At 38.9% G+C, this 16,181-nt stretch overlaps 1 protein-coding gene across 1 annotated transcript; it reads left to right on the top strand.

Moving 5' to 3' along the window:
• Nucleotides 1-10,290: 10,290 nt before the first annotated feature.
• Nucleotides 10,291-16,086, top strand: LOC148153743 (uncharacterized). Its single transcript, XM_088001078.1, has 6 exons — nucleotides 10,291-10,301; nucleotides 10,873-11,042; nucleotides 13,449-13,990; nucleotides 14,671-14,692; nucleotides 14,808-14,950; nucleotides 16,078-16,086. The coding sequence occupies exons 1-6, from the start codon at nucleotides 10,291-10,293 to the stop codon at nucleotides 16,084-16,086; spliced, it is 897 nt and encodes a 298-aa protein (XP_087857204.1).
• Nucleotides 16,087-16,181: the final 95 nt, after the last annotated feature.

Raw genomic sequence — 16,181 nt, 5'->3', positions numbered from 1 at the left:
TATCTGCTTTTCAGCCACCAGATGGCGGTAGAGCACAGCCAAAGTAAGAGAAACAGACTGTAGCTATGGTAACTAACCATGAAGATCATGTTTTGCACTTAAAGTAATCTTGCCAAGAAATTTTGAAAAATAATCTAATAAATATGAATGCAAATATAAGTTACATATTTTGACAAGCATCTTGCTTGTAAGACATACAACTAACTTGTGCTTAAATGTTCTGGTTTGATGTTGAAATATTACACAGAAAGTTGAATAATGCATTTTGATCAACATGACAAAACAATTTAAAATGTAGGAAAAAAACAATGCAGCACCAGGGCAAGAGCGCCAGTAGGATATTAGAGGGTGTCAACTATCATTGCACCTTATTCTCATGAACACAAGACAAGGATTAAGTTATCATTTAGATAACATTATGCATGCAGCAATATTAGCTGCTCAACTTACTCAGTTTGTTTGGAGGAAAACGGCAAAGCTTTTTGTCTTTTGACTCTGGCTAACTGCTGAACATGATACCTACGTTGAAACTTCGCTCTGCAGCTTGTTTTGCTTGGATGACTACATCCAAGTGTAACAAGTGTGACCCTCGTGGTGCGTTAAAAGACGGCTTGGAAAATCACGTTACTAAATCAAACAGTTGACAGAGAGCACAGATACGGGAAGTGAGGGAGACATGTCGCACATGTACCTCGCACCAGTTACGCCAATATGCACAAGTGGCACAATGATTTGAAGATTGAACAAGTAATTTTGAAATTTAAATTGTGTTCTGAGAAATGCAGAAAAGCAACTAAGAAAAACTGAAACCATAAGACATCAACGAGGTGATATTTGGACTTGTCTGTTTTCAAAACCAGAACAATTGGAGTATTGCAATGACTTTTTGGTTTCCACCAATTCGCCTGCTTTTACCAGTCCTACTAATGCTCTCTGCTGTCTCTACCTTTAACGGGTATTGAGACTCTACTTTTAACAGCATAAAAAAATACTGGGCTGTCAGTTTTCTCTCTTTTGATCTTAGTCACAACTTTCATAACTTGTCTGAGATATTCGGCATGAAAACTTTGATTTATATTCAAGGTTATGTGTGGCATGGATTCCAGAAAGTTGAACAATTTGGAAATGTGAACGACCATGTAAAGAAAAAAAATTGATTTCAAAAAAGGTCGGGATTGGGACAGTTAAGGCTAAATGTAGCCTAGATTCAGTTTTGTAAACCAAAGCCTTGCTGCTGCATTCTTTTGAAAAAGAAATCTTTCTCCTGACGCACTTGTGTGGTGTTTCTGATTTTCCTGTCATTTATCTAAACGCCCAAGGCCTGTGTTGTTTCTGACGGAGCTCCTGGGTATTTTTTGCCATCTTTCCCGGCACCACATGCCCTGACCTCAGGAGGAGTTCCTCTGTACAATCAAGTCTGAAAAGATTGGCATCTTTCCAGCTCGTGAATGATCTTCCTCGCTGTTGAGTGATGGACTTTTAATAGTTTGCAAATTACCTTAAAGCTCTTCCCATCTGTTCTAGGGTCATTGCTGAGGTCTTACCAACTTGGCATTGAGTTAAAACGTGTGTGTTAAAACTCATTATAAATGGATGCTTCTGTTAAGGTAGTTATATCTGTTGAGGAGTTAATAAAATAGTTTATTCAGCAGAGTCTGGATTTGATCATTTAATCAAATCAGCTTTGTGTTTGATTAAATGATGACAGAATGATGCAAGGTTATCTACTTTAGGCTGAATTACTTTTAGTTTTAATCCTACTTCAAGTTAAATCTTTATTGAAGTTTCTATAGATTTGCTATATTTCACAATGAAAAAATGAAATAAAGCAATAGTGAAGGTAAAAATGGCTCCTGATTGATGTAGCAACATATCTGTCACGTAGGCTGTCAGTTCAGTCACTAACAATTTATCATATGACTCCTAACAGCTGTTTGTGTTGGCGTTCCAGTTCAAAGAAAATAAACAGTCACAGTTATGGATTTGAGCCAACAGGAGCAATGACTACCAACATGATTGTAGCAGTGAGTTTAGTCATGATTGTACTGTGGTAATATTTTCTCACATTGGTCAGTCCATCCAGGACTTCTTGAATATTTTTAGGATTTTTTGCAATCAAAATCGCAGATTTTGTGATACTATTTTTGACAATATTTGTGCTAATGTCTGTATGTATGATGTTAAATGTATTTTTTTTATTAATCATTTCATCAATCACAGACTATCAAGTTAGGCTTACAGCAGCAGTCATTTAAACCCAATGTTTTTGGCCAACTCTGAGACATATTTGTAGTAAAGATCTGGAAAAAAAGCTGGAATCTGTTGATTTGGTGTGAATGTTGTGAATTTTGCAGATTTGTGGAAAACTGCAGGGACTTATTGATAAGTTGGAGTCTAGAGGGCCACATTAAAAGCTACAGTGGGCCAGATTTGGCCCCAGGGCCTTGAGTTTGGCATGTGTGATCTCAGCCATTCCTTACAGGTTTTACCAGAAAGTGCTTCTTTCAGCTGACTCACCTTCATCTTGTGCTTTACGTCAAACTGGATGTGTTGTTGTTAATCTGTCCTCATTGACATTTATTCATGAATTAAATAAGATGGTGAAAATATGTCTTGGAGAGATGAACCCATTATTAAAGTCTAAATAATTGTTGACTGTGTAGCTTTAAAAACAGTACCCCATAACTGCCTGATAACCTGAGATTTGCAGAAACTGTTGGTTTTTCCAAATGCCAACTGAAAATCTTCCAGTTTCTCTCATCTCACCCATGAAGGCCAATGATTGTTTTATCATTTCCATCTATTCCCAGGTCTTTATTTGCTTAGATTTTGTCATTTTAAATGTTTAAATGTGGCTACGTGAAATGTTTTAGTCCTTTATGCGATGTTTTGTTTATATTTTGTATCACCTGTTTTTTTCCCCTTTGATTAACTACAACATAAATCCCTTCCCTGGTCCGAGGAGCCATTGCTTATATATTTCACCTGGAGAATCTTTTTCCAGTCAATTCACCTTTAAAAACCCATTTGAAATAAATAAATCAAATCAAACCAGGTGTTTGCAAATTGTAAACACCAGGTTTGCAATTAGCAAACCAGATTTCCTAATTGCTGCTAGCAATTAGTCTTTTCCAAGTTTCCAAGTCGGAAAGTTTCCAATTTGGAAAAGGCCGTTTTTGATGAGGGAACAACATTATAACATCATGTAAAGCTCAAAAAAGTTAATTTTACGACATTGTGCTCTTTTAAACCTGGAAGTAGATGATCAGCTGAAATCTCACCAAAACAGATAACAGATTAGAAAATTGTCTTATTTTTTGAATCTCAATCTTAGCTGTAACATTCAGACCTTAGGTCAAGAATTTGACATGAACAATAAAAAACTATGGATTGATTATGGTCTATATCAATGGTTTGGGCTGCTGGTGGAAATAATATTGTTTCTGACCATGTTGCAAATCTCAAATCCTCTCCAACTAGTGTTAGGGACGAGTCTATTGTTTTCCACTGAACTCTACCACTGATCTCAACCCGACGGAGCAGTTATGGTACATGGAGCAATGTGAGATTATGTGGCTGTGCATGAGACGGATCTGCAGCAATCGTGAAATGCCATCATTAAAATGTGAACACACCTTGTTGAATCTATGCCAGGTAGAGCTAATCTAGGTCAGACACTAATAAGTAAGTAAGTAAACTTTAAGTAAGTAATAAGGTGAGTCTATAATAACTGACCCAAATTAAAAACAAGAAAACAAGCAATCAGTAGGACAGACAAAACCAAGAAAAAAATAATTAGCTTATTTCTACTTTTCTGTTTGAAAAGGAGTAGGAAGAAGTGAATATGTGTCTAATCCTACCAGACGCCCTTAATTTGTAATTAAAACCATGTGGCCTGTTCAATATACTGAGATAAAGAGCCAACAAATACATGATATTACATAGAAAAAAATATTAGAAACTCTCTCAGAACAAGACAAGAAAATCTACAGGTACATAATAATAATAATAATAATAATAATAATAATAATTCAGAGATGGTGTTCTGTACACCTTGGTTGTAACAAGTACTCATTTGAGCTACTGTAGTTTTTCTGTTGTCTGGAACGACACATCCACACAACTGCCACTATATATTTTCTATTCCTGGTAAACCAGAGAGATTATGGGTTATGGATTAAAAAATTGACAAGATTTTTCCAGACAGTTTGGAAATATTCAGACTAGCCTGCATGGCAGTCATCATGCTATGTGTGAAATTCAGTAAGTTGACTAGATGGCTAAATGTTTCCAGTTGCATGCCTGTGATTCTCTCTTTGTTGTTGTTTGAATTATTGTAGGAATATCTAGATTTGATGTTTGAACATTTTGAATCTGCTCTACATGTTGGTTTCATCCTTTTTAATCCGATTTTATGTCGATTAATTGTTTGGAAGCCTTTTCATTAGTGTCACTACAGAAACTGATAAATAGAAATTCAGTTTAATTGGTTGTACGTATGATATTTAAAGTGAATGACTACAACAATAAACAGGCCAAGCTTTGGACTCACGTGGATGTTTACTTCTCTTTGATTAACCTGCAGACACAATGAAGGTGGAGTAAGGATGATTTAGCATATTTTGTAGCTTCAGGGCTTTTGCACATCACATTCATTGACTTCTTTGTTCAGCAGCTTGAGAGAGAAACAAATCTACTGCCAACTTTGTCATGCAACAAAGTTCCCCCAGCAGGAATTACTTTAAGTCACAGGGTTTTTTCCTTATAGGTCAAAGCGTAACAAGGCACACAAATTACTCTTTCTTTTGGGCTCAGTTGAAGAAAACTGAATAAAATGTAATATTTTCTCTGCAATAAAAAGCATGATTTAGGTCACACTTTATTTGAAAATGCCAAGATTTAACAAAGGATTTTAATTTTTGTATAGAATTGCAGTGTATTTAGCCTTCTTGTGTTTTTGATGCACCCGCAGAAGCTGGAGCAGGGATGACTTAGCACATTGTGCACATTCGATATTTTGGAAGTTTGACTTGTTCGAATGACAAGACATTGCAAATACTAATCTACTGTCAGCTGTTGTGAAGATTTGATAACTTAAAGGTACAGTCAACAGCAAATTTATATTAGATTAGCTCAGAAGAATAAGACTGGAGAGAGTTTACAAAACTTCAAGCCAGATAAAATGCTGGCAACATCACAGAGAAACATTTAACAAATATTTATTATGCATCTCATATGCATCATGTCAATATTATACCAGTTCTAAAACAAATAACACAGCTAATTTATACCAGTTTGTCCTAAAAATTCAAACAGAAAGTAGTAGATTTCATTCTGACTCATTAAGATAAAATGTGTCTTCACAATGTGTGTGTGTGTAAAGTGAAAGCAGAGATGAAGATGTCAGTGTCTGTCACATTAAATCAATCACACGACTGCAAATCACGATGATGTTCAAAATGTTTTTCTGCACTTATAGTTTTGCTTTAAAGAAAATGCTACACACCTCGTTCAAATATGTTGAACCCCAAGTTACAGGAAGTTCGGGTGAATCAGACGGGGCCGGTGCTTACTGGCAGGTTTAAATCAAACATTGAAACCTGTCTCTGTTATTTTGGCATTATCCTAAAGGTTTCTCCTTTGCTTTGATTGACAGGTCTGACAAGATGAGAGCTTATCTTTAATGAATGAATCAACAATAGAACAGACAAAATGATTAGCCATGACCTGGTTGTATAGACGTACTTAGTCTAAAACAAATACTGCTTTTCACCGATCATCAGGTCTGATTAAATTCAAATTCATTTCAGCCTTCGTCATATAATTTTTCTGACCTTTATTAAAAGTGTGCACACACCTTCAAATTGCCAGGTTAAAAAATTAGATTGTAATAAATAACTTAAAAACTTATTTTTTAAATTAAAAAAATAAGTTTTTTAATTTTTAAAAATTACAAAACTAACCTGACCAAATCCAGGGAAATGGATCCCATTGCACCAGTTTTTAAATCACAGCTCCTGTTTGTCAAAGGAAATAAATTAATACTCCATGAAACACTGAATGCTCCTGGGCCTAAATATTCTTTAGATTTTCTGGTATGAACCATCACAGATTTCTTCTCTCCAGGATCAGAACTAAACTGGTGTCTAGAACCGACGGCCTGAAAACCTGAGAGGAGCAGAAACTGTTGATTATTTAAATCCAAAATGAACAAAATGGCAAAGACACCCGGATCATTTCTATCTGGTCTCAATTCTTCCTTTGATTAGATTTTTTTAGTGCAGTTATATCTAATGCCTTTATGCCTTTGTGTGATGCCTGGTTCGTCTTTTTGATCTTTCAGCTATTTTTTAATCTCTGGTTCTTTCTGGAATGCATCTTGAATAACTTGTTGTATGAATGAACTTGCTTCACCTTCCACTTAGCTCCATTAGTCACCATCTTGGTTTTGATTCTCTTCCAGACTTCCTTAGGTCTACCTTGCCTGTCTTTGCTCTTGTTTCAATATTTAACTTATTCTTGCATGTTTTAGGCATTTCACACCAGGGTTAAATGAACGACTGAGTTTTCTGCAGTAATTCTAGGCAGATTGAGGAGGTAATTTGTGATCATTTGCATCAGTTGGGCTGAGTGGGAAACAGTTTTTCAGTTTTGGCACATTTTACTCTCATTTGTTCCTTACAACCTCTCATCTTATTTCTTAAAAAAGAAGATACTGTAGATTTTGCACACATCTCAGGATGCTTAAATCCACCTCTATCTATTCTTTGCGAATCATTATATTCTGGATTTGCTGCAGCTGTATCATCTTTGGATTTGTACTTTTGTACTTCTACTTTTCCTCCAGCTTGAATTAGGAAACTGGATCTACTGGTTCTGAACTCTACACCATGCAACAGTACTGCTTTCTGCATTACGATGGCATAGGTGTCATAGACTAAAATCAGCAGAACTACAAACCACATCACTGGCTTATGAACAACACTGGGCATTTTTTAACTGGCATTTTTAGGTATCAGTAGCAAAAATTCTGAAAAATATGACATGCCATCTTGTTTGTTATTTATTCTTTGTTTAACTTTTATTTAACCGGGTGAGTTACTGAGAACAAATTCTTATTTACATTAATGACCTGATGTGGACACATAGGTGAAGCAGACTAGATAAGTTGGATTGGATGTAAGTTCAGCAAAATGAGGTGAATCAAAAATATCAAACTCTTAATCCAATAAAATGAAAGTTGAAATGTGAACACTGTCATGTACTTCTATTACTTTTGCAGCTAAACTGTACTTACTGTGTTACCCATAGTGCTGCCTGCTTTATATTATGGATTCATTTTTAAAGAAATGGTGAGTTTGTTTATTATTATTTCATCTTTTCCTTTGCCTGCATATGACTGACATGTCAGCACATAGTTGCAGAACACAGAACAATTACAAGCTGAACCTGCTGCACAGCTTTGGAAGTTTTGCTGCGTTTCCAACGAGGAACAACATTTTTCTGCTCTCACGACATTGGAAAGCCTCTATTTTAGTTTCACAATCAAAAGCTAAATCTCAGTGAAATAATCTGAAAAAAATCTAATTGTAATATTGTTTCAAAAATGTAATGACTTGTTCCTGCATGTTTGACTCCAGTTTCCAGAGATGAATCTAATTAGGTTTTTAGTTTTAGCAGCATGTTGTTGCTTATTTTTCATAAGTGTCATAAATTCACATGCATGTATTGTACTTGATGTGGAACATTTTTAAGCCTAAACCATTTTTTCTGATTCTCTAAATCAGAAATCTGCATATACTTCTGATGTAAAATGCAAATATTCCCAAAGTCTTAATGGTCATCACGTCAGTTCCTCCTTTTCCTTCTTTTTTTTTCCTTCTTTTTTTTATGTCACAGCGGAGACATTTTATTTTAAACTAAAACCTTTCTGCTCTGTTAAGCAAACAGTAAAACTACATTTAGCACGGACTGATTTAATTCAAGCATCTTAAGGAGTTGGTAGAGTGCTTTGGCAACTAAATATACACAGCCTAATAACTCCACTGCAGGCTTAAGCCTGGTGGTATTTCTGGTTAGTTAAGTCCAGTTCAGCAGTGCTGCCTGCTGTACAGACATATGTACAAATAGTGACAAATAATGGAAAAATGAAAAAAAGAGGGTGTGGGATGTAAAGCTACATTTGTGACTCACATCACCAGTTTTGTGTAGTTGCATTCACTGACTTATTCACATTATTTTTGCCACACAGGAGTGTCGCTTTGTTTTGCACTATTTGCTTTGAGTCAATTATGGAAGTGTACTTTTTTTAATGCAAAGAATAAAACTTATTGTACTTAAGAATTTGAAAGAATTTGAAACTTGTTTTGTGTTTGTGAAAGACTGAAAAAAATTCTACAATTACAAAACGCCAATAAAATTTTTCTCTTTGATTTTTCTCTTTGACTTCACATTTACATGGCAAAATACTTTTGCTTAAAATTCCTCCATGTATGAGCTGCATGTATACAAGTATCACTGACATGGTGAAGACCTTCCTTGTGGCTCTGACTGGTGGTTTCTGACCTGGAATGATGTACTTATGCATATGACAGTAGGACTACTGGGAGAAGCCAGACTAGCTTGATTTTTTTTAGTTTATCTGCCTCATATTCTACTGTCAGGACAACAGTTTTAACAAATATGTAAACAATACATTTTATAAAAGATCCCTAATGCAGCTTTAGCACATCCCTCTTGTTGGGCCTTTCACTATTATTGAAATTGATTATGCTTAATTTTTTTATTGTTATGCATGGAGATAAGGGATGGCCACACTTATTTTCGACAAGGTGTTTGAATGGTGTTATAGTCTATCCAAGCTTTCAGAAGTGGTAGTGCGGGTTATTAGGCAATCACTGACCTAAAACTGACAAAAACTATTATATCAAAAAATATAACAAACCACAGTCTGTCAACAAAGCAGTGACAACAGATAGAAATCGTAAAATAAAACAAATTCATACCAATATTTATTTAACCTGAAATGTATGACATAATCTTGCTCATCAAATTGTGTTAAAATATGAGGAAGCAGCTGTGCATTGTTTCAAAACAGCTTACTGGAAAAGAAAGAGTATTGGACATTTGCCAGGTGTCACTCTATAAAGCATTGTTGCAGCCCAGTGCTGTCACTTTAGATGTTTTCTCAACAGAGGCACTTAGACAAGGTAAAAAGTTTTTTTTGTTGCAATAAATTATATGCTAACATTTTGTTGAGGCAAAAGGGAAAAAATTGGATTCAGAAATGTTTTATTTCACATAAGTCTAAAGGTAAAAATCATTGTTTTGCCTGGAAGCATTTGCATTGAAATATTGTAACATTTTATTCTTTGTATTTTTAAATCAGGTTTGACTTTTGAAAAATGGCAGGCCAAGTCATACTGCCTGTGCTGCTTCTGTCAGTGATAGGTGAGTATTTACTCAAGTCAATATTAAATGAATGCATCTATGTTAGTGTATCCAGAGATGTGGAACATGAGATTCTAAGCATAAATACTAACATTACAGTATTTGGATATTATCATTGCTAATCTATAACTTTACTAAACCTAATACATGTTTTCATGAACATTATAATAATTACAGCAGAACAATTTCAATATACAAGAACTATAACAAATGCAATAAATATAATAAATTCCTACAGACTAAGTACATTCTAAATCTACTAAATACATGAGAAAAACTTAAAACTTAAAACACAAGACAGCAGGACACAGTCATTTCATAGCACAATCAAGCAACTACATTCAATTCAGTTATGAAAATTCTGCAACACATAAGATAAATTTAACACCTTGAAATTTGTCTTTTTGAGAAGCTCTTTATGACACTCCACCTTCAACATGTAATCACAGCAACTTTTCTCCACTATTTTGTTTACAGCCGTTAATGTATTGATGCATAAGTATATCTGTTCATTACACTGCAAAAATGTTGGTAATTCAAATTAAAGTAATGACCTAAAAATTACCACATAAAACAAAAAGTTCTTATTTACTGACATAATCTTAATTTTATGTTCAATGATACCTGTGTTTTTTAGTTGGAATGACAACTCCTAATCAAGGTAAGCTGAAATTTTGAATATATTTACCCCAATAATTTTTCTTTACTCCCATAAGCAGTCAATAAAAAAATGTTAGTCATTACAAAAAGAAAATTAACCCAAAATAATGTATTTTTTTTTAACCTTATTTATCTTAATTTTATGTTCAATGTGTGTGTTTTTATTGCAGGAGAGACAACATGTCATCAAGGTAAGCTTAAATATTGGACGCATCCTCTGACTTTACCTGTAAATACTATTGTTTCCTCGCTATTGCTTTTATTAATTAAAGAAATGATACGTATAATTGAAGAAATTGGAAAAAATGTTAGTCATTTCATTGAATACAATAGTTTGAGCCTTGCCACATACAAAACACGCCTTATTTATTGAAAATAGTTATCTTATTTTACCTTGAATGATGTATGTGTTTTTCTATAGGTGGCGTGACAACTCATCATCAGGGTAAGCTTAATAGTTGGCCTATCCTCTGACTTTATATATATATCAAGGGGAGCTTAAATTTTAGACCTATTGTCAGGCTTTACAACCCAATATTATTCTTTATTACTTTCATTGTTTAATTGATAAATAAAAATACTTTTACTAAATTGCAACCACAATAGCTCAAACCACAACCACTGCAGCTCCAACTACAACCACAACAACCACAGAAGCTGCAACTACAACAACTCCAACCACAACAACCACAATAGCTGCAACTACAACCACTGCAGCTCCAACCACAACAACCACAGCATCTCCAACTACAACTGCTGCAGCTCCAATCCCAGTAGCTCCAACTACAACCACAAAAGCTGCAACAACAACCACCGAATCTCCAACCACACCAGCTCCAACCACAACAACCACAGAAGCTCCAACCACAGCAGCTACAACCACAACAATCACAATAGCTGCAACTACGACCACTGCAGCTCCAACCCCAGTGGTTCCAACCACAACCACAACAGCTGAAACAACAACAACCACAGCAGCTCCTACCACAATCACTACAACTCCAACCACAACCACAACAACCACAATAGCTCCAACCACAACCACAGCATCTCCAACTACAACCACTGCAGCTCCAACCACTACCACAACAACCACAGAAGCTCCAACCACAGCGACTCCAACCACAACAACCACAGCATCTCCAACTATAACCAATGCAGCTCCAATCCCAGTGGCTCCAACAACAACCACAACAACCACAGAAGTTCCAACCACAACTACAACAACCACAGCATCTCCAACTGCAACCACTGCAGCTCCAATCCCAGTGGCTCCAACCACAACAGCTGCAACAACAACAACCACTGCAGCTCCAATCCCAGCAGTTCCGACAACTATAATAGCTTCAACCACAACTCATCATAAAGGTGAACTTAAATTTTAAACCCATCCTCTGTCTTGCCTCTATATATTATTTTTGTTTTTGCTTTCATCAATTATTTAGCTGATACATAATAATTCTTGTATGTTACATTGAAAAAAAAGTAAGAATGCAACAGAAAGGCAATTACAGTAGCTTTAGTTTAAATCACCTAATTCAGCCCAGATAATGGTACGGTCCCACTTTGAGTAGATCTTCAGGTCAAAGCAATATCCAAAAAAATAAATAAAATGATGGAAAAGGGGAAAAACGGGTTGCCATCAAGCAGATGGCATTCCACACAACCTCCCTCCCACCCATTATTTTCCTTTCTTTAAGTTCTCCCGTGAACATTTAGAAAGTTTTGAAAAGCTAATTTTCTTCCTGACCAACACGTTAGAAGCAAATTGTTTAGAGCTCTTGGTTCTCTTGGAGTCAAACCTGTCTTGACTCCAACGACAAGGCTTTAGGATTCAAGCCTTCCTTTTGCTGTGAGATAGTTTCTTATCTGATCACCTCTGAGTTTTATTGCAGAAGTGTGAGTGGTTGAGAGGAGTTTAGCAGTGAGGTCTCCAGTATTAGGAATGATTAGGAATTAGATCTGATTAGTTTGAGAATAAAAGTGGATTCCAACAAATGAAAGCAGTAGTTGCTGTTCAGGACTTGGACATTTACATTACCTGCTATTTGCTGCAGATCTTATCTTTTCATCAGTTGTCTTAATTTTATGTACAATGATATATGTGTGTTTCATAGGTGGAGTGACATCTCATGATCAAGGTAAGTTTAAATTTATGAACGATCATTTGACTTTTCCACCAGATATAATTACTGTTTTGGATAACTTTTAATAAACAACAACCACACCAGGTCCAACGACAACGACAGCAGCTCCAACTCCAACCACAGCAGCTGCAACAACAACCACCACAGTACCTCCAACCACAACCTCTGCAGCTCCAATTCCAGCAGTTGCAAAAAGAACCACTGCAGCTCCAATCCCAGCAGCTCAAACCACAACCACTGCAGCTACAACAACAACCACCACCACCACTGTAGCTCCAACCACAACCACTGCAGCTCCAATCCCAGCAGCTCCAACCACAACCACCACCACTGCAGCTCCAATTCCAGCAGTTGCAACTACAACCACTGCAGCTCCAATCCCAGCAGATCCAACAACAACCACAACAGCTACAACCACAACTCCACCTACTGTAGCTCCAACTACAACCACCGAAGCTGAAACGACAACCACCACTGCATCTCCAATCCCAGCAGCTCCAACCACAACTCCAACCACAGCAGCTGCAACAACAACCACAACTCCAACCACTGTAGCTCCAACCACAACCACAGCAGCTCCAAACCCAGCAGCTCCAACCACAACCACCACCACTGCAGCTCCAATTCCAGCAGTTGCAACAACAATCACTGCAGCTCCAATCCCAGCAGATCCAACTACAACCACTGCAGCTACAACCACAACTCCAACCACTGTAGCTCCAACCACAACCACTGCAGCTCCAAACCCAGCAGCTCCAACTACAACCACTGCAGCTCCAAACCCAGCAGCTCCAACCACAACCACAACAGCTCCAACCACCACAACAACCACCACCACTGCAGCTCCAATTCCAGCAGTTGCAACTACAACCACTGCAGCTACACCAACAACCACCACCACTGTAGCTCCAACCACAACCAATGCAGCTCCAATCCCAGCAGATCCAACAACAACCACAACTCCAACCACTGTAGCTCCAACCACAACCACTGTAGCTCTAATCCCTGCAGCTACAACCACAACCACTGCAGCTACAACCACAACTCCAACCACTGTAGCTCCAACCACAACCACAGCAGTTCCAAACACAACCACCTCCACTGCAGCTCCAATTCCAGCAGTTGCAACCACAACCACTGCAGCCACAACCACAACTCCAACCACTGTAGCTCCAACTACAACCACTGCAGCTACAACAACCACCACCACCACTGCAGCTCCAACAACAACCACCACCACTGCAGCTCCAATCCCAGCAGTTGCAACTACAACCACTGCAGCTACAACAACAACCACCACCACTGTAGCTCCAACCACAACCACTGAAGCTCCAATCCCAGCAGATCCAACAACAACCACAACTCCAACCACTGTAGCTCCAACTACAACCACTGCAGCTCCAATCCCAGCAGCTCAAACCACAACCACTGTAGCTCCAATCACAACCACCAACACTGCAGCTCCAATCCCAGCAGCTCAAACTACAACCACTGCAGCTCCAATCCCAGCAGATCCAATAACAACCACAACAGCTACAACCACAACTCCAACCACTGTAGCTCCAACCACAACTCCAACCACAGCAGCTGCAATAACAACCACCACCACTGCGGCTCCAATTCCAGCAGTTGCAACCACAACCACTGCAGCTCCAATCCCAGCAGATCCAACAACAACCACAACAGTTACAACCACAACCACAACTCCAACCACTGTAGCTCCAACTACAACCACTGCAGCTACAACAACAACCACCACCACCACTGTAGCTCCAACCACAACCACCACCACTGCAGCTCCAATCCCAGCAGTTGCAACTACAACCACTGCAGCTACAACAACAACCACCACCACTGTAGCTCCAACCACAACCACTGAAGCTCCAATCCCAGCAGATCCAACAACAACCACAACTCCAACCACTGTAGCTCCAACCACAACCACTGTAGCTCTAATCCAAGCAGCTACAACCACAACCACAACTCCAACCACTGTAGCTCCAACTACAACCACTGCAGCTACAACAACAACCACCACCACCACTGTAGCTCCAACCACAACCACCACCACTGCAGCTCCAATCCCAGCAGTTGCAACTACAACCACTGCAGCTACAACAACCACCACCACAGTAGCTCCAACCACAACCACTGCAGCTCCAATCCCAGCAGCTCCAACCACCACCACTGCAGCTACAACCACAACCACAACTCCAACCACTGTAGCTCCAACCACAACCACAGCAGTTCCAAACCCAGCAGCTCCAACCACAACCACCACCACTGCAGCTCCAATTCCAGCAGTTGCAACCACAACCACTGCAGCTACAACCACAACAACAACTCCAACCACTGTAGCTCCAACTACAACCACTGCAGCTCCAATCCCAGCAGATCCAACAACAACCACAAGAGCTACAACCACCACCACCACTGTAGCTCCAACCACAACCACTGCAGCTCCAATTCCAGCAGTTGCAACCACAACCACTGCAGCTACAACCACAACCACAACTCCAACCACTGTAGCTCCAACTACAACCACTGCAGCTCCAATCCCAGCAGATCCAACAACAACCACAACATCTACAACCACAACTCCAACCACTGTAGCTCCAACTACAACCACTGCAGCTCCAATCCCAGCAGATCCAACAACAACCACAACATCTACAACCACAACTCCAACCACTGTAGCTCCAACTACAACCACTGCAGCTCCAATCCCAGCAGATCCAACAACAACCACAACTCCAATCACTGTAGCTCCAACTACGACCACTGCAGCTCCAATCCCAGCAGCTCAAACCACAACCATTGCAGCTCCAACCACAACCACCACTGTAGCTCCAACCACAACCACCACCACTGCAGCTCCAATCCCAGCAGCTCAAACTACAACCACTGCAGCTCCAATCCCAGCAGATCCAATAACAACCACAACAGCTACAACCACAACTCCAACCACTGTAGCTCCAACAACCACCACTGTAGCCCCAACCACAACCACTGCAGCTCCAATCCCAGCAGATCCAACAACAACCACAACTCCAACCACTGTAGCTCCAACCACAACCACAGCAGTTCCAAACCCAGCAGCTCCAACCACAACCACCACCACTGCAGCTCCAATTCCAGCAGTTGCAACCACAACCACTGCAGCTACAACCACAACCACAACTCCAACCACTGTAGCTCCAACTACAACCACTGCAGCTCCAATCCCAGCAGATCCAACAACCACAACAGCTACAACCACAACCACAACTCCAACCACTGCAGCTCCAATCCCAGCAGCTCAAACCACAACCACTGCAGCTACAACAACAACCACCACCACCACTGTAGCTCCAACCACAACCACCACCACTGCAGCTCCAATCCCAGCAGCTCAAACTACAACCACTGCAGCTCCAATCCCAGCAGATTCAATAACAACCACCACTGTAGCTCCAACCACAACTCCAACCACAGCAGCTGCAACAACAACCACCACAGTAGCTCCATCTACAACCACTTCAGCTCCAATCCCAGCAGCTCCAACCACAACAGCTGCAACAACAACTTCAACCACTGCAGCTCCAACCACAACTCCAACCACAGCAGCTGCAACAACAACCACCACAGTAGCTCCAACCACAACTCGTCAAAGTAAGCTTAAATTTTAGACTTATTCTCGGAATTCATCATGAGATTTTTTTTTTCTTTTTGAATTAATTGATGTATAAGTATACATTACATTGTGAAACATTAGTTACTCCAATGAATGTAATGGCTTGATCCTTGTATCATAATTTCATATTTAGTGATCTTTTTATAGCTCAAGTGACAACTCATAATCAAGGCAAGCTTAAATTTTAGACTTATTCTCCTTTGCCTGTAGCTATTATTTTTTCATTATTGATTTAATTTTTCTTTAATTGA

This window comes from Poecilia mexicana, unplaced genomic scaffold (assembly GCF_051168715.1).
Source record: "Poecilia mexicana isolate PSO_F unplaced genomic scaffold, ASM5116871v1 scaffold_19, whole genome shotgun sequence".
Classification (NCBI taxonomy): domain Eukaryota; kingdom Metazoa; phylum Chordata; class Actinopteri; order Cyprinodontiformes; family Poeciliidae; genus Poecilia; species Poecilia mexicana.
This window is presented reverse-complemented; position numbering and strand designations above follow the sequence as displayed.

Bases quoted from the DNA above. Each gene is read 5' to 3' on its own strand.
- LOC148153743 (XM_088001078.1), top strand. The intron at 13,991-14,670 runs ACTGCAGCTACA...AACAACCACAAG, and splicing joins CTGTAGCTCCAACTACAACC to AGCTACAACCACCACCACCA. The intron at 14,693-14,807 runs GTAGCTCCAACC...CAACCACTGCAG, and splicing joins CTACAACCACCACCACCACT to CTCCAATCCCAGCAGATCCA.